The sequence below is a fragment of the Salvelinus fontinalis genome, chromosome 9, assembly GCF_029448725.1.
Source record: "Salvelinus fontinalis isolate EN_2023a chromosome 9, ASM2944872v1, whole genome shotgun sequence".
NCBI lineage: Eukaryota > Metazoa > Chordata > Actinopteri > Salmoniformes > Salmonidae > Salvelinus > Salvelinus fontinalis.
In genome coordinates, this window is record NC_074673.1 from 26,080,700 (window position 1) to 26,105,483 (window position 24,784).

General features: G+C 43.7%; 2 protein-coding genes across 3 annotated transcripts in view; one reads left to right on the forward strand and one right to left on the reverse strand.

Moving 5' to 3' along the window:
• si:dkey-103i16.6 (uncharacterized protein LOC557125 homolog) overlaps nucleotides 1–2,733 on the forward strand; it is a 47,407-nt gene extending 44,674 nt beyond the window's left edge. The window contains exons 5-8 of the mRNA XM_055933877.1: nucleotides 290–390; nucleotides 650–811; nucleotides 1,100–1,312; nucleotides 1,488–2,733. Coding sequence (XP_055789852.1) covers nucleotides 290–390; nucleotides 650–811; nucleotides 1,100–1,312; nucleotides 1,488–1,712 — 701 coding nt within the window. The 3' untranslated portion in view covers nucleotides 1,713–2,733. The remainder of the gene's footprint in view (nucleotides 1–289; nucleotides 391–649; nucleotides 812–1,099; nucleotides 1,313–1,487) is intronic.
• Nucleotides 2,734–2,827: 94 nt separating this feature from the next.
• Nucleotides 2,828–23,901, reverse strand: ric8b (RIC8 guanine nucleotide exchange factor B). 2 transcript variants are annotated; one of them, XM_055933875.1, is made up of 10 exons: nucleotides 23,603–23,901; nucleotides 22,666–22,713; nucleotides 21,934–22,554; nucleotides 19,947–20,041; nucleotides 15,357–15,507; nucleotides 15,025–15,123; nucleotides 14,575–14,719; nucleotides 14,278–14,422; nucleotides 13,854–13,973; nucleotides 2,828–8,931 (listed from the first exon to the last, which is right to left on the reverse strand). In XM_055933875.1, the coding sequence occupies exons 1-10, from the start codon at nucleotides 23,684–23,686 to the stop codon at nucleotides 8,823–8,825; spliced, it is 1,617 nt and encodes a 538-aa protein (XP_055789850.1). In that variant the 5' UTR covers nucleotides 23,687–23,901; the 3' UTR covers nucleotides 2,828–8,822. The 2 variants fall into 2 exon arrangements, with proteins under 2 accessions (XP_055789850.1, XP_055789851.1); XM_055933876.1 differs by having other exon boundaries at nucleotides 15,025–15,120; nucleotides 23,603–23,900.
• Nucleotides 23,902–24,784: the final 883 nt, after the last annotated feature.

Consider the following 24,784-nt stretch of genomic DNA (forward strand, 5'->3'; position numbering starts at 1 on the left):
GGGTCTTTTGGGAAAGTGAATCTGCTCATGTCTAAGTTTATAAGGACATTAGCTATATTTGAAATCTACTTGTCCTTCAATAAAATGTGTGGTAGAAAACAGAAAAAAAGCACAGGGTTTCAGCGCTGCACAGAATTTCAGCATGCCATTCATAGTGACAGAACAGGGGCAGGGAAAACTTAAACAGGCAGTATCATCTCAAACAACTGACATTAAAGACGTGAGAAAGGACATCTCGATCCATGTTAGTGAATGTCATTGACACTGATTCATCCTCTCCCCTTAACAGTAAGTGGCATCCCAGATGAGAAGCTGGTGGAGGCTCATGGGAGTTTTGCAACTGCTTCCTGTCACCTGTGCTACACCTCATTCCCTGCCCAGGAGGCCAAGGTAAACCGGGACAAAGGTCACCAGCCCATGCCAATCACAGGTGGTCAGCAAAATATCAGTAATGAAAATAACTTAATTCACAAAACCCACAAAGAGATGGCAATAATAAGCCACCAGTTTGTAACACAGATGAATATATGGACTTGAATCAGGGTTTGCATTTAAGAATATTAAAGACATTCAAATGCAGGAGCTAAACAGCCTAAAGTAGTCCTGGTAAATCTTTGACCAACTTCTCTTGGATGACTGTCTCTTCCAGAGTGCCATAATGAGTGACAAGGTCCCGGTCTGTACATTCTGCCAGGCCACGGTCAAACCGGACATAGTGTTCTTTGGAGAGGACCTTCCTGAGAAGTACTTCCTGCATTCTAAAGACTTCCCTAAAGCTGACCTGCTCATCATCATGGGCACGTCTTTACAGGTGAACCTCAAAACTGTTAAGCGGCTGCAGAAATGTTATATTGGATACTAACACAGTACCGCACCACACGGCCAACTACTCCACCCTATTTGTCACTTGAGTTCAGTTGCCTAAAAGTGTTAGTTCACTTTTTATTTTAGCTGATCTTAACCAGATTACAAACTTAAACAGTTGTGATGAAACAACAACACCATAAGACTTGAAAATAAGCACAAAATATTAAACCAATGTCACAACATCAGCGTTCTTTCTATGGATCTGACTCTCACATCGTGTGGTTTCTGCCAGATCGAGCCCTTTGCCAGCCTGGTGAACACAGTGAGGTCCACGGTTCCGCGGCTGCTCCTGAACCGGGACGCAGTGGGTCCCTTTCAGAAGGTGCCCCTGAGGAGGGGCGACTACATAGAGCTGGGGGACCTGGTGGACACGGTCAGGAGGTTTGCTGAATTCCTAGGGTGGCATTCCGAGATCCAAGACCTGATGACCAGTCAGGAAAATGGGGTATGTACAATGCAACACCTTCTCTATATATTCAGATTAGGCCAGTGTTATTTCTAGTGGCATCTGCTTAAAATATAGGCTGTTTGGACTACCTTGCTCTCTCTTGGATTGTCATGGGCTTAGATTAGTATTTTTATGTGTTGTGAATAAAACTGGTTGTGTCATTTCTCTGCAGACCATCCCTACTCTGGTAAGCAGTGTTCCAGTAAGCAATGTTTCATCAGGAAGGGGCCGAGAAGGGCCCACCCAGATCAAAGCCACTGGCCTGGGGAGGAGAGGGGCGTCGGAGCCCCGAGGAAGGTTGCCCCCTAAGTCCAGGCCAGGGGCCCGGGGCCCAACCAACGGCAGCAGTGAGAGCGACTCCGAGGCAGACAGCAAGAGCATAGTTTCATCCAGCTAAATGAAACTGAACATGTCCCCTGGGCCCCCCCCCCAAAATATACACTCATTTCAATTGGTCGAGGAAATACTGGAAAAAGTTTGTATGAATGTTTCAAATCAATGCAAATTGACATTTTCAGCACATAAGTGAACCTCCTTGTTGTCTGAAATGGCAACGAGGATTCGGGGGTTTGTCTAAATGGGGTGGGGGGGTGTAAATGGGTATTCAGGCTTGGGGGAGGAGGGCAGGAACTTGGGCTTACGCCCAGCTCGTAGAGGACAGTGGTAAATTACCATGGGAGACGTGACCTCCCGAGTTTGAAAACACACACAGCGGGACACCGCAATCTGCTCATGTCTAAGTTTATAAGGACATTAGCTATATTTGAAGTCTACTTGTCCTTCAATAAAATGTGTGGTAGAAAACAGAAAAAAAGCACAGGGTTTCAGCGCTGCACAGAATTTCAGCATGCCATTCATAGTGACAGAACAGGGGCAGGGAAAACTTAAACAGGCAGTATTTGGGGGCTCCATCCAAAACTCATAAATGTCTCTGCCCCTCAACAAAGGGGAGGACCCAATATCTGTGTATGTGCGCATTTGAAACGTATGCAGCGTTTGCTCTGAGAGACAGGTTCCATGCTCTGTCAATGTTGGCCTAATGCAACTATTCCATTTTGCACAAACTCATTGCACACTGTTCTCCACAGGTCAATTGTACACCCCACTGGGATTCAACACTTCACATTTTGAATTAAAGACCGTTGAGCACTTGTATTTTCAAGACAAAACTTAAATGACCTAATGATCCCTTTTTAAATGTTATGGTCTAGTAGGGCAGTTTCCTTTTTCATTATCCTCATGAAAGGTTCAGAAATTTACAATTTCGCCAGGATAAGGATTTTTCCTTTAAATTCATATTTGTGGTTTTAACTGTATACTTCATGTATTCCTTTTGGTTAGATTTATTTTGGACAGGACGGTATTATATTAATTGTACAAAAAAACACATATTTAATAATAAATTAAACTTAGCCTTGCGTTTGTCTTCTGTGTTGTATTCCACTAAAAATGCAAAGTCCTATCATGTCTTTCTGTGATTGGTACATAAAATGTGGTGTTAAAAATATACAATTCAGGACTGTTCATATTTAATAACTTTGAAAGAGGCCTGACATTTTTTTTACATATAAAAAAAGCCACATCAAATATACATACTCATTTTTTCCTTCCAAATGGGAACCCAAGTGATCGTGTGTGTGCTCCATTGTTTTTTTGTGCGGAGGACAACTGACATTGCCTGACGACTCAAAATGAATTCTTCCGCTGCGCTATCGTTCGCTGCATACTTCAGTCTGAGACTGCCATCATTGAAGTTGTTTCTAGTGACATCAACATTTTAGGGGTATTGTACAAAAAGTTCTTGATTGGATCATCTCTAACCAATCAGAGTAGCAAAGCCAATGACACATTTTCAAACCTCTGCTTTACCCACGTGTGTTCTCACGCTGACCCAACCCAATCGGTTTCTGGGACCAATCAGAAAGTTTACCTAAAAACATCTTGGAGGTACTCTTGGTGCTTTCAAAACTGGGAACTGAAAAAAAACAAGTCAAATTATGTCAGTGTTCAGGTCAGAAAGTCAGCTCTAGAAAGATGCCAGTTTCCAACTTGGAATTCCAAGTTGGATGACCGTTCAAAAAAAAAAATCCCCCCCAATCTGTTCTTTCACTCGGAAGTCAGCGATTTGAGTTCCCAGTTGTTTTGAACACAGCATCAGATCGAGACTCATGGCGGAGAAGAAACTAAATGTCTGTGATAGTGGCGTAGTGTTTGGCAGCAGAAAGGAGTTTGGGTAGCCAGGCAACAACTGACAGGGAGTATAGTTCAAATATTATTTAAATTCATTATGTTCTAGCTAGAGTGAGCAGGTAAGTGGTCATTTACCAAGTAAAACCATTTTTAAATCTCTGTTCTCATTAACTGAATTATTACAGAGTGAGAATAGCTATGTAATTTAACACTTTCTTTCCTCATGAGCCCTGTTTACACCTGGTGCCAACATTGGTCCAGTGTCCTTTCCCACATTTTTAGAACAGTATAGACAAAACAAAAACAAAAAATGATTGTGGTCAAATCATTCCGACCACCTCCGGAGGTAGCCGGGACTGATTGGTGGATGAAAGCTCAGTGAGCAGATCTTCGTGAAAGGTCAGTAGGTGAGAGTGAAATAAAGAAAACGCTTGCAGGCAGGTAGATTGGAGGGTGTTAAAATGTGGGTTGCAACACAAGGTTCCCAGTTCAAATCCCAATGCATTTTTTGTTTAACAGCCTACCCAGCATACACAAGTATGTGGACACCCCTTAAAATTTGGCTATTTCAGCCACACTCATTGCTGACAGGTGTATAAAATCGAGCACACAGCCATGCAATCTCCATAGACAAACATTGGCAGTAGACTGGCCTTACTGAAGAGCTGTGACTTTCAACACTGCACTGTCATAGGATGCCACCAGTCTAATAAGTTAGTGTCAAATTTCTGCCCTGCTAGAGCTACCCCGGTAAACTGCAAGTGCTGTTATTGTGAATTGGAAACATCTAGGAGCAACAACAGCTCAGCCGCTCACAGAACGGGACCGCTGAGTACTGTAGCGCGTTTGTCCTCTATTGCAACACTCACTGAGTTAAACTGCCTCTGGAAGCAACATCAGCACAAGAACTGGTCATCGGGAGCTTCATGAAATGGGTTTCCATGGCCGAGCAGCCTAAGATCTACATGCGCAATGTCGGCTGGAGTGGTGTAAAGCTCACCGCCATTGGACTCTGTAGCAGTGAAAACGCGTTCTCTGGAGTGATGAATCTGGGTTTGGCGGATGCCAGGAGAATGTTACCTGCCAGAGGGAAGGTGGGCCTTCCCTCCTTTGGTGGAGGAATAATACTGGTCTGGCGGCTGTCTTTTATGGTTTGGCTAGGCCCCTTAGTTCCAGTGAAGGGAAATCTTAAATTACATTCTAGACGATTCTGTGCTACCAACTTTGTGGCAACAGTTTGGAGAAGGCTCTTTCCTGCTTCAGCATGACAATGCACAAAGTCAGGTCCATACGGAGATGGTTTGTCGATCAGAGTGGAAGAACTTGACTGGCCGGCTCAGAGCCCTGACATCAATCCCATCGAACACCTTTAGGATGAATTAGAACGCCGACTGCAAGCCAGGCCTAATCGCCCAACATCAGTGCCCGACCTCACTAATGCTCTTGTGGCTGAATGGAAGCAAGTCCCCGCAGCAATGTTCCAATATCTAGTGAAAAGCCTTCCAGAAGAGTGGAGGCTGTTATAGCAGTAAAGGGGAGACCAACTCCATGATTATGGAATGAGACATTAATGTAGTGTACTTACTACATATCTAGGGCTCTATTCAATCTGTATTGTGGAAGTTAAAGACAATGTTCCCACACTCGTGGAGGCTGCATATGTTGGCTCAATCGAAAATGACCTTTACATTTCTAGCATACTTCTGATCTGAAACAGTTTGTGCATATTTGACGATATTGTTCATCCACATTTTTTCTTGAGGTAGCCTAAATTCACATCCCTTTGTCGGTGATTGGTCAACAGTAGGGATTCTTCAATTAAGTATGTTGCCATTCAACTAGACTACTTGTTTTTTCACTTGAAATACTGAACATAACATTAGTTTGATGTAAAATTGAGTGACTAAGATCTCCTAGGCAAAAACGTCAAAATTAATAACATGAGTCATTTTAGATCAATTCAGACTATTGAGGACATATATACTGGCTACGGCGTCTCAAAAGGGACAAACAGTACTATTGTGAAGGTCTTTTGGGAATATGCGAGGCACAGGCGCTCACTTCGCCTTGTCGAGTTCCGCTAGGAGCAAACCGAACCTAGTATGCACATGCCTCAACTCTTTATCAATACAGATTGAATAGAGCCCATAATCTGACTTTGGTGGCATTCTTGCCCGACGACATTGCAGATGCCTTGCTTGGATAGGTGTTTAACATAGATAACCACGTCACATGATAGGAATTTGGTGCCAGACCGCAAAGTCGATGAAGTGGCGCAAAACCTTTGGTTGATGCAATGCTTGTAGTCAATTACTGACTGAACAGCTAATATATATATATATATAAAGAAAAAAAGAAAAAGTGGTGCCCTCCCCTTGCTAGTGTAGTGGACTAGGCACTGGAATAGGGACCAGATGATCACAGATTTTAATCTTGCTGATGCCCTTTAACTAAATGGTGATATATTTATAGCCCTTCCATTAAAATGTGGTTTTCTTGAACTGAAAAAGATAATCCAGTTCAAATCAGAATGTGGATGAAATCAGAACACGTTAGCACCAGGTATAAAGGAAGCTAAAGGAATACTCTCCTTCACACATGCCATGACTGCCAGATAAAATCAAAGGGACACACTTGAGACAGCGGTACTGTGCACTAACCAAAGAACCATACCTCAACCATCCCATTTTCTTCAAATGGAGAGATGGTCAACAATGTTATAAACTCAACCTGTACAGAAGGCCTATGCATCTATTTGATATGCAGCAATATATAATATTCAAGGAAATGTATAATATTCAAAGAAATGTCACTCAGTATCTATATACACCAGTAGATTATACATACATAAATCAATGGCATCTTCAAAATAGAAAAATCATACAGATTAACACCATGCAGATTTTGGCAAATGAAAAGTTACATTTAGAAAACAGTCATTTTAACACACATTTCTGAATGTCAAGAGTCCAATGGGTAAGGCAGAAACCATCCAAATACCAAATCGGCCACCATAGGAAATTGGAATATGTTGCAGTTTTTCCCTTTAGCTTTGACTATTCCTTGGGTCTTGAGTGTGCTTATGAAGTAAATTACACACTTGAATAAATTGCAACATCTAAAGTTTAGGTTTAAAATAAACAGTATACAGCTGTGATACATGTCCACTGATATAAAATAATAATAATTCCTTTGCCTGGACTGTTTCAGAAGCATACATATAGGACCGGTGGCTAAATTACTGCCCGACTTCATGCATCTCATTATTTCTCTCCATTGACTTCAGACACTCCGATGGACAGTACCAGTCAAAGATTTGGACACACCTACTTATTCAAGGGTTTTTCTTCATTTTTACTATTTTCTACATTGTAGAATAATACTGAAGACATCAGAACTATGAAATAACACATGTGGAATCATGTAGTAACCAAAAAAAAGTTTTGAACAAATCCAAATATATTTTAAATTCTTCAAAAAGCAGCCACCATTTGCCTTGACAGCTTTGCACAATCTTGGCATTCTCTAAACCAGCTTCATGAGGTAGTCACCAGGAATGCATTTCAATTAACAGGTGTGCCTTGTTAAAAAGTTAATTTGTGGAATTTCTTTCCTCCTTAATGCGTTTGAGCCAATCAGTTGTTGTGACAAGGTACAGAAGATAGCCCTATTTGGTAAAAGACCAAGTCCATATTATGGCAAGAAAAACTCATAAGAGAAAACGACAGTCCATCATTACTTTACCACATCAACGTCAGTCAATGCAGAACATTTCAAGAACTTTGAAAGTTCTTCTAGTGCAGTCGCAAAAACCATAAAGCGCTATGATGAAACTGGCTCTCATGAGGACCACCACAGGAAAGGAAGACCCAGAGTTACCTCTGCTGCAAAGGATAAGTTCATTAGAGTTACCAGCCTCAGAAATTGCAGCCCAAATAAATGCTTCACAGGAGTTCAAGTAACAGACACGTATCAACATCAACTGTTCAGAGGAGACTGCGTGAATCAGGCCTTCGTGGTCGAATTGCTGCAAAGAAACCACTACTAAAGGACACCAATAAGAAAAAGAGACTTGCTTGGGCCAAGAAACACGACCAACGGAGATTAGACCGAGTCCAAATTTGAGATTCTTGGTTCATACCATCATGTCTTTGTGAGACGCAGAGAAGGTGAATGGATTATCTCCGCGTGTGGTTCCCACCGTGAAGCATGAATGAGCAGGTGCGATGGTGTGGGGGGGCTTTGCTGGTGACACTGTTGTGATTTATTTAGAATTGAAGGCACACTTAACCAGCATGGCTACCACAGCATTCTGCAGCGATACGCCATTCCAGCTGGTTTGCGCTTAGTGGGACTATCATTTGTTTTTCAACAGGACAATGACCCAAAACACACAGCCTGGAAGTGTAAGGGCTATTTGACCCAGAAGAAAGTGATGGAGTGCTGCATCTGATATGACCAGGCCTCCACAATTACCCGACCTCAACCCAATTGAGATGTTTTGGGATGAGTTGAACCACAGAGTTAAGGAAAAGCAGCCAACAAGTGCTCAGCATATGTGGGAACTCTTTCAAGACTGTTGGAAAAGCATTCCAGGTGTAGCTGGTTGAGAGAATGCCAAGAGTGCAAAGGGTGGCTACTTTGAAGAATCTCAAATATATTTTGATTTGTTTAACACTTTTTTGGTTACTAAATGATTCCATGTGTTATTTCATAGTTTTGATTGTCTTCTATTATTCTACAATGTAGAAAATATTAAAAATAAAGAAAAAACTTTTGACTGGTACTGTAAAACCAGTGGCTACTACTCTGATCATCGTAGCACTAGATGTTACAAAAAAAAGAAAAAAAAGACTTCTCATCCTTATAAATATTGACACTTTCAACATATAAAATACAAAATCAACATAATTATATCTAAGGAATGATTTCTTATCCAAGTACAATTTGGTCAAACCCCACCCCGGCTACCATGCTTTCAGTGATTCACATCTGTACAGTTTACAGTACAATTTGATTAAGAGCTAATCTTCTATTCTATCAAATTTGAGAACACTGAGCAGAGAAATGGTACATCAAATAAACATACATTTAAGTAGTAACAATGGTGTGGTCGGAACATGTGCTCGACCTTAATCCTGTCCTTTCCTGTGTCGTATCAAGTCAGGCATAAGTCAGCTTTAGAGAACAGAACAGCCTATGGGGCAAGGCCCCTTCAGTCTGACAGACAGATAAAGACAGACAGGGGTGTGAGGAAAGGGGAACTGTGTTGGACACAGCCTATTATAGGTATATGGGGTCTGGGGTGGTAGTGGCTCTAGTCTGAGTCTGAGCTGCAGCTGTCAGTCGTGGGCTGTCTCAGAGCCTCCTCTAGGGGCGCCAGTGAGCCATCCCGCCTCACCCCCATGGGCCTAATCAGCTGCTGCCTGTGGAGCACAGAAAAAAACATTTCAAACACTATTCTCTAGGCACCAAATGGAAGAAAACAGTAGCAGGCCGGGACTACCTGAAGTTGAGGTTATAAATTGAACACGACGGTGATTAGAAACATGTTTGGGTCCATTTGCGGGGTCATAAGAATATGATATTCACAACACAGTTTGGAAACCACTGCAGGAGAAAACAAATAGTCACTGTGGAGCTGATTGTTGGTTAGAAGTGTAACTGAGGGGGAGTGCAGAGAAAACAGTCTCGCTAGTCACTCATAGCTGAAAAGAGGATGCAGTTTATGAGCTTAGCTACTACTACATAACAAATACAGCAAAAATCTGCTGCTGTATGTAAAGGCCAGTCTTCTTTAAATGAAAAGTAAAACTCTTAAAACAAGAGTTATGGAACCATACAAAGACACTTACAGGAAATTGGGACATTCCACAAATATATACATGTTTAGTCATTCAGCAGATGCTTAGTCCCAGGTGTGGATTCAGAAATCATACTCTTCCACATGACACAATGGAGTCCAACGCCCACTTGTTAATTTGGTGGACCAATCTGTTGCCAAAATCCACCTGTGCGGCTTTGAACCCCATCACCCTTTGTGTTAAGTATTCTGCACTTTCTAAACAGGCCCATTGTTAGTGGTGGTGGTACATCTTTTCTCTTACATCCGGCAATCAAGAACTCTGGATGACGACCCTTCCCTCCTTAATTCACTCAAACACACACTCTCTCTCTCACACACACACACACACACACACACTTGTTGGTCATCTCTCCTTCCCCCCTCTTCTGCGGATCAGTTTAATTACAGGATCAGTGCTCTGTCTGAACTCCTCAAAGCCACACCAGGCCCTCTATCCTAATCCAATTATATCTGCACTGTGTGCCACCAGCTCCCTCTCAGATGTGATATCAGTCACAGAATTAGCCAATCAAAGCCTTAAAACCAAGGCCCCATTTGCACTATTCAAACACAAATGAACATATCATTCCTGGTTCCTCCCTCAAAAAACAGAGTAAAGCTCAGGAGGACTATGATAAAAAAAAGTCTTGGTAAGACAGGGAGGTGAGCCAAGTAATATTTGTAATATATAGTAATATAGTAATATATAGTAAACCTACATTTTAGGTTTAGCCTACTTCTGAAAAACAGACGCACTGAAAACAGTAACACAACCAAACGGTTCCCAAGAACACTTCAGCATCTCTCAGACAGAATTATATTGGCGAACGTACAATCAATAGAGAACAAACTGGACAAGCTCCGTTCGAGACTATCCTATCAACAGAACCTGAATAACTGTAATATCCTATGTTTCTTGGAGTAGTGGCTGAACAAGGACATAGAAAATATACATCTATCTGGTTTTTATATGCATCGTGAGACCAAACGGCAGCTTCGGGTAAGGTTAAGGGGGAGGTGTGTGGGTCTATTTGTTAACAACAGCCGCTGTGCAAACTCTAATCTTAATGAAGTCTCAAGGTTTTGCTTGCCTGAGTTATAATACCTCAAGATAAACTGCAGACCATACTATTTACCAAGAGTTTTTGTAGCTGTCTATTTACCACCACAAACCGATGTTGACACTAAGATCGCACTCAACGAGCTGTATAGGGCCATATGCAAACAAGAAAATGCACATCCAGAGGCAGCAGTGATTTTAACGCAGGGAAACTGATATCTGTCTTACCTAATTTTTAATAGCATGTCACCTGTGCAACTAGAGGCAAAAACAAACTAGATCACCTTTACTTTACACACATAAATGCATACAAAGCTCTCCCTCGCCCTCCATTTGGCAAATCTGTCCATAACTCTATCCTCCAGATTCCTGCTTACAAGCTAAAACTCAAACAGGAAGTATCAGTGACGCGCTCAATACGGAAGTGGTTCGATGAAAGTGGATGCTAAACTACAGGAATGTTTTGCTAGCACGGACTGGAATATGTTCCAAGATTCATTCGATAACATTGAAGAGTTTACCACAGTCACCGGGTTCAATAATAAGTGCATTGACGATGTCATCCCCACAGTGAGCGTACGTACGTACATACATACATACATACATACATACATACATACATACGTACATATCCCAACCAGAAGCCATGGATTGCATGCGCTAAAGGGTAGAACTGCTGCTTTCAAGGATTGGGACACTAATCTGGTTGCTTATAATAAATCCCGCTATGACCTCCGACAAGCCACCAAACAGTCAAAACATCAATACAGGACTAAGATCGAATACTACTACACCGGCTCAGATGCTCGTCGGATGTGGCAGGGGTTGCAAACTATCACGGATTACAAAGGGAAACCTAGCCGGGTGCTGCTCAGTGACGCGAGCCTACCAGACAGGATAAATTCCTTCTATGCTCGCTTCGAGGCAAGCAACACAGAACCATGCCTGAGATCACCAGCTGTTCCTGGCGACTGATCTTGCACCGTAGTCGAGGCCACAGGGTTTACAGACAGATTACCAGGACATGTATTCAAAACATGCGCTGACCAGCTGGCAAGTGTCTTCACTGACATATTCAACCTCTCCCTGACCCAGTCTGTAATACCTACATGTTTCAAGCAGACCACCATAGTCCCTGTAGCAATGAAATGCTTTGAAAGGCTGGTCATGGCTCACAACACCATCATCTAAGACCCACTCCTATTCACATACCGCCCCAACAGATCCACAGATTGCACAACCTCGATTGTCCACACTGCCCACTCCCAACTGGTTAAGAGGAACATCTACATGAGAATGCTTATCATTGACTATAGATCAGCATTCAACACCATAGTGCCCCCCAAGCTCATCAGTAAGCTCGGGACCCTGGGACTGAACACCTCCCTCTGCAACTGGATGCTGGACTTTCTGACTGGCCGGCTCCAGGTGGTGAGGGTAGGCAACAACACATCCACCACGCTGGCCCTCAACACGGGGGCCCCTCAGGGGTGAGTGCTTAGTCCCCTCCTGTACTCCCAGTTCACCCACGACTTTGTGGCCTCGCACGACTCCAACACCATAATTAAGTTAGCTGATGATCACCAACAGTGATGAGACAGCCTATAGGGAGGTGGTCATTGACCTGGCAGGGTGGTGCCTGGACAACAACCTCTCCCTCAAGATGAGCAAGGCAAAGGAGATGATCATGGACTACAGGAAAAGGAGGGCTGAATACGCTGAAGTGGACTGGGTCGAGGGTTTCAAGTTCCTTGGTGTCCACCTCACCAACAAACTATCATGGTCCAAACACACCAAGAAAGTTGGGTCCCCAGATCCTCAAATAGTTCAACAGCTAGCTGATGATCACCGACAGTGATGAGACAGCCTATAGGGAGGTGGTCATTGACCTGGCAGGGTGGTGCCAGGACAACAATCTCTCCCTCAACGTCATCAAGACAAAAGGAGCTGATTGTGGACTACAAGAAACAGATGACCGAGCACGCCCCAATCCACAACGACAGGGCTGTAGTGGTGTGGGTCGAGAGCATCAAGTTCCTCTGTGTCCACATCACTAAGGAATTATTATGGTCCATATAAACCAACACAGTCGCAAAGAAGGCACGACAATGCCTCAAAGTTCTACAGCTGCACTATTGAGAGCATCTTGACGGGCTGCATCACCCCTTGGTATTGCAACTGCTTGGTATCCGACCGCAAGGCGCTATAGAGGGTAGTGTGTACAGTCCAGTAAATCACTGGGGCCAAGCTCCCTGCCATCCAGGACCCATGGTGCATCACGTCCTGTTCCCCACTCTGCACTGAGGACATAGACCAGCAGTTGTAACTATGAGGGAGGGTGCGTGTGTAGGGGGTCAGACTCTGAGCATGTGCTAATTGTAGGAGCAGTTAAGCAGCAACAGAAAGCACATTCTTACGGGGCCATGAGCCATCTCCTGAGAGCCCATCGTGGGATGTTGGGTAGGTAGGGCAGTGGCTGGCGACTGTGGGTGCATCCCAAATGGCACCCTAATCCCTATATAGTATTAGCCCCGGTCAAAAGTAGTGCACTGTATAGGGAATAGGGTGCCATTTGGGATGCAACCTGTCATGAACCTCTCCCTCTTCGCTATGTCTCCTTGACACCGATCGAAACACAGCAGAAGAGATACAAGAGGAGGATGGATCTGGCTTTAGAGGAAAGGAATCTGCCTCTTGTAGACAGGCACACGCGTCTCATTACGACTCAACTCCCACTCTGTGGCTGAACAATGACAATGTCAGCTTTTCTTGTGCCTGTAAATGTATTCAGCCCTCCACCCCCATGCCTCCCTCTATAATTGTACCTATGTCTCAGTCCCACTCCCCTGTCAGTTAGCAGACAATGTTTGGCTCCTGGGCTGAATGAGAAAGCTGAATAAAGGGAGGTAGACACGTATATGTTATTATAAACCCTGACAAAGCGCCACATAAAGGAGTAGAAAGGAGCCGATGGCTGCCGACCCCACTGTGTGGTCTAATTAGGACGCTAATTAATGGCGTGCTGGTAATGATGCTGCAGCGACATGCCGACGGCTTCCACCGACTCCAGCTGAATGCAGGGACAGAGGCGGCGTTAAGGCCGGGGCCTAATTGCGCACCAGGGCTAACGGCAGGAGATTCTTTCTCTAATGAACTGGTTGGCAGGGAGCGCACTCAGTGTCGCTCAGCCTCTCATCCGCATCATTCTTTGACTAGCGCTAGGTTCTGTTCGCTAAGGAAAGGTCAGTGTGAATGAAGACCGCAGACGTTCAGGTTTAGTGGGATAAATAATAAGCCATAGGGGATCATTCAAACAGGATACACAGCTGTATAGTCCAGAGAGGTTAATCATCTGGCATAGAGTGTTACAATGAGTTACTATGGCAAACATAGCGGTTGTTGTTGCATTCATACATGATGAGGTTGTATGGTGGTTGGCTTACCTTGACAACTTGTCGAACATGTTGACTAGTTCCTGGGCCTCATACTCTTTCTGCTCCTCAGTCATCTCTTCTATGGGGTTAGGCAAGGGTTCCTCCACGTGGCCCGTGATGGGGTTGATGCTGAGACAGACAGAGAGACAACAGAACAGATAAGACAGAGGGAAGACTTCGGTGATTATGACCCAATGCTAGGCTGTCCTGAATGTTTTAGATCGAGTGTATCACAGAAGGGATGTCATGTAAAAGTGATTGATGATACACCACTTGGCCCTATGGATTATGCTGTAGTTAAAAGTAAAATCAATATACTGGTCACTTCAATGACACACCCTAAAGCCAACCCAACATTTCATCCCTACATTTAGCAATTCAAATCAATGCATACGTGTCTATGGTCCTATATTTAAAGCTCCTGCCTACTCACAAAGGTTTAGCCGATTTGTACTCTTCAGTGTCGGAGTCTTCGTCATCTGAATACTTTGTCTCTCCTCGCCCCCCTGCCAGCAGGCCTCGAGCCACCAGGAGTCCTGCTGCGTTACCATACCCTGTGTACTTCAACAGGTTGTCCACTGGAAGAATAGAGGGGGGCAGGGGATCAGTACAACACTACAGTATGTAGGACTCATACATCAGGGTTGCATTGACATTAACACATTTCAGTGTGAAACTCAACTTTGCCAACTCATACAGCGTGCTCCATCTCCCTCTTTCGCTCTCTCACCGTTCTCTTTGCAAAGGACAAATAGGAACTCTGCTGCGCTCTGCTTCACACCCATGTCCACGTGGGTCATGAGACGCACCAGCTTGTTCCTGACGGTGGACCCGATCTCCGGCCGGACCTTGACCTCCTTCAGAGGGGGCAGCACCTGGAAACACACACAGCCAATGGCGGCTGAGCCACAATGAAAACTAACACAGTAGTACACTAGACTTCTGAACGGAGTGATCAGGCCAGCGCATGATGCGTCACAGCTGGATTTAGTTAGAAGACATGTTTTAACAATATCATCATGAGATGTCACCAAGATCTGTCATCAATATGCATTTTATATCCCACTCAAGAAGAGGTTTTAAAGATCTTAAATTTGGCATCACTTTGTGTGTCAGGATCAGGACAGATTACAAAATACACAGAAAGTGCGTTTGTCCGAAACCACTCCCACTCCAGTACCTGTGTCTTGATGTATCTGCGGATCTCCCTGTGGTACCTGGAGCCCTCGGTCAGCAGGCTGAGAACTGGGGTCAGCCCCTCTTTGTAGTTGGCGCCCTGCTTGGAATGGGGCACACATGAGGCGTGTGACGACAAGCATTCCCACAGAGGCACTGTAGCAGAGGTGTGGTTCATAGAAATGCTAATTATTCAGGAATTAAAGCAATTCTATTTCTATGGTGTGTGGACAGCTACTAATAGGATGGCCAGGATTTCCACATCTTTTAATTTGCTGACCGCAATGTAGTCGATCTCAAATAGGGTAACAATGTCTCTGGTCCACCTGTTCTTACCTTGTCTATCCTCTTCTCCATGAAGTCCAGTAGCACCTGCACAATGTCCATGTTCTTCCCGCTGTACTCCTCCTGGCCCCCCTGGACGGGCAAATCAATCAGCACATCCAGACAAGACACAGGCAGGTTACTAAGCAAATTGATCGCGTGGCTGGAGGAGAAGGAAGAAGGAAGGAAAGTGGTTAATGTACTGGTTATTATGAATGGTCATTTAGAAATGGTTACCCAATTCCTCAGTATAAACAGACGAGTACTAAAGGTCTACTCTGGAGTCTGGACAATGGGCTAAACCCCCGTGACCAGAGGGATACAACAACAGAATCCATAGGGCCACGGGGTGTATCATCAATCACTTCTACATGACACTCCTTAAGTGCCACTATCTAGCCAAACATTCTCGTATATCCTTCTAAAGAAAGCTGTGTCATTAATTCCCATCAACGAGATGTCCAGATAAGACAATGCCATATACAGTGGGGCAAAAAAGTATTTAGTCAGCCACCAATTGTGCAAGTTCTCCCACTTAAAAAGACGAGAGAGACCTGTAATTTTCATCATAGGTACACTTCAACTATGACAGACAAAATGAGGGGAAGAAAATCCAGAAAATCACATTGTATGATTTTGAATGAATTTATTTGCAAATTATGGTGGAAAATAAGTATTTGGTCAATAACAAAAGTTTATCTCAATACTTTGTTATATACCCTTTGTTGACAATGACAGAGGTCAAACGTTTTCTGTAAGTCTTCACAAGGTTTTCACACACTGTTGCTGGTATTTTGGCCCATTCCTCCATGCAGATCTCCTCTAGAGCAGTGATGTTTTGGGGCTGTTGCTGGGCAACACGGACTTTCAACTCCCTCCAAAGATTTTCTATGGGGTTGAGATCTGGAGACTGGCTAGGCCACTAAAGGACCTTGAAATGCTTCTTACGAAGCCACTCCTTCGTTGCCCGGGCGGTGTGTTTGGGATCATTGTCATGCTGAAAGACCCAGCCACGTTTCATCTTCAATGCCCTTGCTGATGGTAGGCTTTGTTACTTTGGTCCCAGCTCTCTGCAGGTCATTCACTAGGTCCCCCCGTGTGGTTCTGGGATTTTTGCTCACCGTTCTTGTGATCATTTTGACCCCACGGGGTGAGATCTTGCGTGGAGCCCCAGATCGAGGGAGATTATCAGAAAAATCTTTGGAGGGAGTTGAAAGTCCGTGTTGCCCAGCAACAGCCCCAAAACATCACTGCTCTAGAGGAGATCTGCATGGAGGAATGGGCCAAAATACCAGCAACGGTGTGTGAAAACCTTGTGAAGACTTACAGAAAACGTTTGACCTCTGTCATTGCCAACAAAGGGTATATAACAAGGTATTGAGATAAATAAGTATTTGGTCAATAACAAAAGTTTTCCACCATAATTTGCAGATAAATTCATAAAAAATCCTACAATGTGAGTCTGGATTTTTTTTCTCATTTTGTCTGTCATAGTTGAAGTGTACCTATGATGAAAATTACAGGCTCTCATCTTTTTAAGTTGGAGAACTTGCACAATTGGTGGCTGACTAAATACTTTTTTGCCCCACTGTACACTGAGTTTACAAAACATTAAAAACACCTGCAATTTCCATGACATAGGATACCAGGTGAATGCTATGATCTCTTATTGATGTTACTTGTTAAATCCACTTCAAATCAGTGTAGATTAAGGACAGGAGACAGGTTAAAGAAAGATTTTTAAGCCTTGAGACAATTGAGACATGGATTGTGTATGTGTGCCATTCAGAGGGAGAAGTGGCAAGACAAAATATTTAAGTTCCGAACGGGGTATTGTAGTATGTGCCAGGCGCACCGGTTTGTGTCAAGAACTGCAACGCTGCTGGGTTTTCACAACAGTTTCCTGTGTGTATCAAGAATTGTCCACCACCCAAAGGACCTCCAGCCAACTTGACAAAACTGTGGGGAGAATTGGAGTCAACATGGGCCAGCATCCATGTGGAACGCTTTCGACACCTTGCAGAGTCCATGCCCCGACGAATTGAGGCTGTTCTGAGGGCAAAAGGGGGGTGGGGGGTTGCAACTCAATATTAGGCAGGTGTTCTTAATGTTTTGTACACTCAGCGTACATTACTTCTAAAAACAGTCTTGGTTTAAAGTTTATACTTTCTCATGTACTGGATTCTGTCACTGTTGACTACAGAGAGTAATCATTGGATGGTAATTAATTAGCCTAATTCGCACAAACCATCGGATGAATGTGTACTTTATTTTAACCTTTATTTCACCTCTCTTGGGTAGGGGGCAGCATATTCACGTCTGGATGATAAGCGTGCCCAAAGTAAACTGCCTGTTAATCAGGCCCAGAAGCTGGGATATGCATATAATTGGTAGATTTGGATAGAAAACACTAAAACTGTTCAAATAAAGTCTGTGAGTTTAACAGAACTGATATGGCAGGCGAAAAGATGAGGACAAACCATCCCACCCCACAAAAGAAAATTCGGCCTACCACTATTTTCAATGGCTGTCACTTATATTATAAGGCGAAGTCCTCCCAGATTGCAGTTCCTAGGGCTTCCACTAGATGTCAACAGTCTTTAGAAAGAGTTTCAGGCTGGTTTTTGGAAAAATTTGCCATAAATTGTAGTTTTTCTAGGTGGCTCCCATTTCGGCTGTAGTGTTTCTAAGCGCGTGAATGAGAGCGTGTTCTTTGGTATTTTTCTCCGGTAAAGACAATAACGATTTTCCGTCTTAAATTTGATCGTTTATTTACGTATTAGGGTACTTAAGGTTTCATTATAAACGTTGTTTGACTTGTTTAGAAAAGTTTATTAGTAATGTTTGGGATTCATTTTGTATGCATTTTGATGGAGGGAAACTGGGTGGATTATTGACTGAAGCGCACCAGCTAAACTGAGTTTTTATGGATATAAAGAAGGACATTATCGAACAAAAGGACCATTTGTGATGTAACTGGGACCTTTTGGAGTGCCAACAGAAGAAGATCAAAGGTAAGGCATTTTTTATATCGCTATTTCTGACTTGTGTCGCACCTGCCTGGTTGAAATATGTTTTTCATGGTTTTGTATGCGGGGCGCTGTCCTCAGATAATCGCATGGTGTGCTTTCGCCATAAAGCCTTTTTGAAATCTGACACAGCGGCTGGGTTAACAAGAAGTTAAGCTTTATTTTGATGTATTACACTTGTGATTTTATGAAAGTATTTATAATTCTGTAGTTTGAATTTGGCGCTCTGCAATTTCACCGGATGTTGGCCAGGTGGGACGCTACCGTCCCACCTGCCCATAAGAAGTTAACCTCTTGACGCTAGGGGTCAGATTTTTTTTATATATTTTTTTAAAATAACGTTCACAAGGTAAACGGACTATTTCTCAGGTCCAGATTGTAGAATATGCATATAATTTACAGATTCTGATAGAAAACACTCCAAAGTTTCCAAAACTGTCAAAATATTGTCTGTGAGTATAACAAAACTGATTCTGCAGGCGAAAACCTGAGAAAATCTAACCCGTACGTGATTTTTTTAAATTTCTATCTGTGTTTCCTTGCCCGTCTTTTTTCCATTTAAAGGGGTATCAACCAGATTCCTTTTCCAATGGCTTCCTCAGGCTGTGACCAGGCTTTAGACATAGTTTCAGGCTTTAAAAAAAAAAAATGAGCGAGATTTTTCAAAAGTAGTCAGGTGTCCTATGATTAGTTCCTGCGCGCGAGAGGGGTAGCTCTCTATTTTCGTTCTCTCTTTTAATGAATAGGTTACGGTCGAAATATTATAGATTATGTTTGTTAAAAACAACCTGAGGATTGATTATAAAAAACATTTGACATGTTTCTACGAACATTACGGATACTTTTTGGAATTTTCGTCGAACTGAACGAGGCTTTGGTTTTCTGAACATAAAAACGCCATTTGGGTTGCGCGTTTTGTTATAAAAGTAATATTTATCGAACAAAAATAACATTTATTGTGTAACTGGGAGTCTCGTGAGTGCAAACATCTGAAGATTATCAAAGGTAAGCGATTAATTCTATTGCTTTTCTGACTTTCGTGACCATGCTAATTTGGGGCTAAGTGTTCTAGCATTGATTGATACACTCACAAAAGCTTGGATTTCTTTCGCTGTAAAGCATATTTTCCAAATCTGACACGATAGGTGGATTTCACGATTGGTATATTTCACTTGTGATTGCATGATTATAAATATTTTTAGTAATATTTTGCGCCCTGCAATTCAGCGGTTGTTTAGGAAAATGATCCCGCTAAAGGGATCCGTAGCGCAGAGAAGTTAACCAGGTAAGACCCATTGGAGGTTAAAAACCTATTTTGTGAGGGCGACCTGGCAAGAAGGCAAAACAGGAAAATAGCAGCGTATACATAAAATATTACAAAAAAAAAAATACACACAAGACAAGTTAGATACATTTGAAGATTAGAAACAACTGCAGCTATCACAAAAGTGTCGTCAATCAGTCTTAAAAACAGGCAAGGATACTAACTCCCCTAACTTTAATATATTTTGATACTTTAAGGATGCAGTTCAGCTCTGTTGTGTGGAGAGCAATGAGCAGAAGGGTTTCCAACCTGTGTGCTTCCTCTGTTTTGTCCTCTGTCTGAGTCTTTAGCATCAATAGATGGCGCATGATGGCGGTGATGAGGCGGAGCTGGTGGTCACCATCCTATCAAATGAAGGATGTACAACAGCATGATCCTCACAGAAGCATTTCACTGGTTAAAACAAAAGGAGGGGAGGGTCTAAGCAAGTAGGGGTAAGCATGATAAAATTTGCTGTGGCAGAAGTGGGTAGGGGTCATCTCAAAAAGAAGAAAAAAAAGAGCGAAAGAGACTTACTATGGAGATTGAGGTCAGACCTAAAACCTGACTCACAGGCTTTCCATGCCATGCAAATAAGCATGTGGGATGGACTTTTGAGGTGAACACAGGGCTATTCTGATTAACGCTGAGGTGGGAGAGACTCAACAAGATGTCAGCTACAATGGTGAGAGGCAAGCATGGAGAAAATGTATTTGGACAAATTGAAGCACAATACGAGCTAGCAGTTAAAGCAGACAGCTCTCCTAACCAGCCTGAATTAGAGAACTATTCTCAAATAAATAACCATCAAAGACACGATTGGCATGTCATATCACTGAGACATTCATTACCAGATCCAACAGATTCATATCTTGATTTAGCAGGGGGACGTGTCCCTCTTCATTCTGTGATGCTATAGGTTGAGCGAATGCTGAATGGGCTGAGTGACATAAGAATTTCACTAGCCCCCAATGGCTAATCGAGAAAGTTGTGAAGGTGCCAAAGCGGCTTAAGCGAGGTCAGATCGCTGATAAACCTCATATTGCAGCATAGGTTTAGTTAGGGCTTTCCATTAAGGGATAGAGAAGCTGTCCGTTCCCATGAGCTAACATCAACAGTCACTCAACAAAGCCAAGTCTTGTTGATACACTATTGTTAAATAGTAGCCTTCAACCAAAGCATGCAAAGTTTGGTGGCTTCAATGCTGAATTCGAAATATTCACAGGGGAGATGTAAAGGAGATGTGTCCACAGCCAGGGCGATGCAATGCATTTATGTTCATGCAGTATCTCTAAACACATGCACTGTGCTCATGGCTGCAGTGTCTAGCCTTCTGTGAGCTCTGAATACACACATACACACAGTTTATTAGGTACACCCATCTAGTACCGGCTCGGACCCACCTTTGCCTCCAGACCAGCCTGACTTCTTTGGGCATGGATTGTACAAGGTGTCAGAAACGTTTGTTGCTCAATTGGTATCAAGGGACCTAAAATGTGCGTGGAAAACATTCCAACACTAGTACACCACCGCCACAGCCTGTACCAAATCCTGACTCTGCCATCAGCATGACGCAACAGGAACCAGCATTCGTCAGACAAGGCATTGTTTTTCCACTCAATTGTCCAGTGTTGGTGATCGTGTGCCCACTGGAGCCGCTTCTTCTTGTTTTTAGCTAATAGGAGTAGAACCCGGTGTGGTCATCTGCTGCAATAACCCATCTGTGACAAGGATCGACGAGTTGTGCGTTCCAAGATGCCGTTCTGCACACCACTGTACTGCACCATTATTTGTCTGTTTGTGGTTTGTTAGCTTGCACGATTCTTGCCATTGTCCTTCGACCTCTCATCAACAAGCTGTTTTCACCCACAGGACTGCTGCTGACTGGATGTTTTTTGTTTGTCGCATGATTCTCTGTAAACCCTAGACAATGTCATGCGTGAAAAGCCCAGAGGGCGTCCGTTTCTGAGACACTGGATCCGCCGCACCTGCACCGACGATCATACCACACTCAAAGTCACTTACGTCACTTGTTTGGCCCATTCTAATGTGTAATCGAACAGTAACTGAATGCCTCGATGCCCGTCTGTCTGCTTTACATAGCAAGCCACGGCCACGTGATCCATTTTCGTGAACCTAATAAACTGTCCGGTGAGTGTACATTACAAATACTGAGTACATATCCTCTTTATAAAGGAAACAACTCCAAAGCAGAAAAACAATGTTTAACAGACAATGAGTAATCGTGTAAACTCACCTCGTCGCTAGTGTCAGACAGCGTGAGGTTGAACAGGGCTTTCAGGGCCTCCATGGCCCTCTCGTTGTCTTCAGCAGGGATGGGCAGGGCCTGGGGGTCCGGAAGGGCCGCCTCGTAGGGGCCCACCCAGCATACATCCAGGGTACCCTCCAGCACCTCTTTGAGGAGCCCCACGGCACGCAGCTCCCTCCGGAGTGCCCCCCGGACGTCTGGTCGGAGCGCAGAGAGCAGGAAGAGCAGGCGCAGAGAGAACAGGCCCACCTCGTGGCGCCCAGTGCGGGCGGCGTGCAGGCGGGCACACAGACCCCGTGCCAGCTGCACGTCGGCGCCCACCTGCTGCGCCGCTGCGCTGTTGAACACCACGTTACACAGGCACTTGAGGGCCTCCACCACTACCCTCTCTTTTTCCTCTATCTGGACCTCCCCCTGCAGGCTGTCACCCCCTTCCGCTCCCCCCCGCAACCGTGCCAGCCCGGCCAGGACCAGCATGCCCTCCTGGGTTCCCACAGGGCCCAGGACCCGCTTGTCTCGGGACAGAATGCGGAGGGTCTCCAGGCAGGTACTCTGACAGCGGGGCCCAACCTGCCTCCCCAGCACAGTCAGTAGGCCCTGACACAGCCTCTGCATAGGGAGAGAGAGACTGTTGGTTCACCATCAAACACACAATGGAGCAGAAGCATCAGGCTATAAGTGAAAGTAAAGCATCAGACAATGCAAAGAGCGTTTACTTACACTTCGTAGATCCTCCCCTTTTGGGTCAAAGGTGAATGTTAGATTATTCTGAAAATACAAAACAATGCCCAATGAGACAAAAGTCAAATGCATATTCCTTTGCTAAATGTGCTTTGTCACCTTCATCTATGCAACAGTGCATGAAGAAAGTAGCATATTCTCAGTAATGTTATCTGGGGGAAAAAATTGCTTCTAAAATACAGTTACAGATAAGCAAAAGAGGCTGCTGGTCGTTGATAACTAGAGATGTGCAAACTGATCAGAACTACGAGTGCATTACCTAAAAGATCGTAATGCAAATTATATCCTATCAGACACTCTCAGTCAGAGGATGGTGGTAAGAGCTATAGGAGGATGGGAAAGTTTGTAATGGCTGGAATATAATAAATTGGAACAGTCTAAAGTGGTTTCCATTTATTCCATTCCAGCCATTACAATGAGCCCATCCTCCTATAGCTCCTTCCATCAGCATCCTCTGTTCTAGGTATAAGTGACAGGCAACCGCGTTGGCTACCAAGCTCAAGTCACAGCAGGAAGCGCTGCAATAGCTGTTACTAAATGGGAGCTAGATACACAAAATATAATTAAACTGTAAAGTTAACTAGCTACCAAATAACATTAAGCATGCTGTCATTGCATGCACACATGGTTAGCAAGAGATACCCTGCAAAATTTGGACAACACCACCCAACCAACTAGCAGCAACCAAGCCATGATGAAAATATGCTAATCACTTCCTGCAACACAGCAATGGGCATTAAACTCGTTGATTCCATGCAAAGAGGGGAAATGCAAGTTCTAGCTAGACATATCGTTTTAGTACTCATTTTAGCAGCTACGATTCTGTAAATGTTTTTAGATGGCTAGCTAGCAAGTTAAATTAGCTAGCTAATGACTTTGTTTTGGTAGACGTCAAAGCGAGGAGAATCCCACCCACCTCTCCGTTGTACTGGTGCAAAAGCCTTTCAATGTCCTCTTCATTGTCAGTTTCAAGCTGCAACAGGATACTGTTTAAATCCATTATTCAAATATTTCGATGACAATTCAATAATTGTAACGTTAGAGTAAGTTTCTGAACAAATGACACGCTATTTCTCTCTATTCATCTGACACAGCTGGCTCCGGTTAGGCTAGCTCATAGAGATAGATAGAGGACTCATGTTTATATCTGTGCCACAATAGCGTATGTGACAGCATGGGTAGGACATTGACAAGTATGGTTAAATGCATACTTTGTCTGAATCTGTGTCTGGACTGTATCTGAAAGTGGGCGTTGCAAAAAAAGTGGGTGGATCAACAGTGGTGGGTGTAATGTAACATCAGGGCTCTGTTATTGGTTAGACCGGCCATAGCCAAGGGCACTGCCGGTCAGCTTAATGTTTACATAGCAGGTTAAGAGAGCTAATGTAGCAGGTTAGGATAATTAACGTGGCAGGTTAGGAGAACTAATGCAGGATGTTAGCTAAATTAAAGTGGCAGGTTAGGAGAATGAGGATAAGTTTAGGAAATCAAATCAAATTGTATTTGTCACTTGCGCCAAGTGGCACAGCAGTCCAAGGTACTGCATCTCAGTGCTAGAGGCGTCACTACAGACCCTGGTTCGATTCCAGGCTGTATCACAACCGGACGTTATTGGGAGTCCCATAGGGCTGCGCACAATTGGCCCAGAGTCATCCGGGTTAGGGTTTGGCCGGGGTAGGCCATCATTGTAAATAAGAATTTGTTCTTAACTGACAAGCCTAGTTAAATTAGATAAATAAATACAATCTTACCGTAAAATGCTTACTAATAACAAAAGGGTTAGGGTTAGACTTTGCTAACATTCTACAATTGTCAACAATCAACTCGTCATTGCAGCCCAATCAGCCAGGTAAAACATTCCTGAGCGAAAACAAATCTGCCCAATTAGTGGATTTGGTAGATCCACCCTCTTCTTTTGCCACTCCCACTTTCAGACACACTCCATGTATGCAATTACCCATGACTCACCATTGAGTCTACAACCCATAGGAATCCTCACACTGTTGACTACTTTGACTACTTTAAAATAGCGGAAGCATGGTGGACGTCCACAATGTTTGGCCACTAGAGGCCTCTATCATTCTCTATGGGCTAGCTA

Bases quoted from the DNA above. Each gene is read 5' to 3' on its own strand.
- ric8b (XM_055933875.1), bottom strand. From the start codon at position 23,686: ATGGATTTAAACAGTATCCTGTTGCAGCTTGAAACTGACAATGAAGAG. The intron at 15,124-15,356 runs GTAAGAACAGGT...CCCCATTCCAAG, and splicing joins TGGAGAAGAGGATAGACAAG to CAGGGCGCCAACTACAAAGA. The intron at 14,720-15,024 runs GTACTGGAGTGG...GTGTGTTTCCAG, and splicing joins GCAGATACATCAAGACACAG to GTGCTGCCCCCTCTGAAGGA.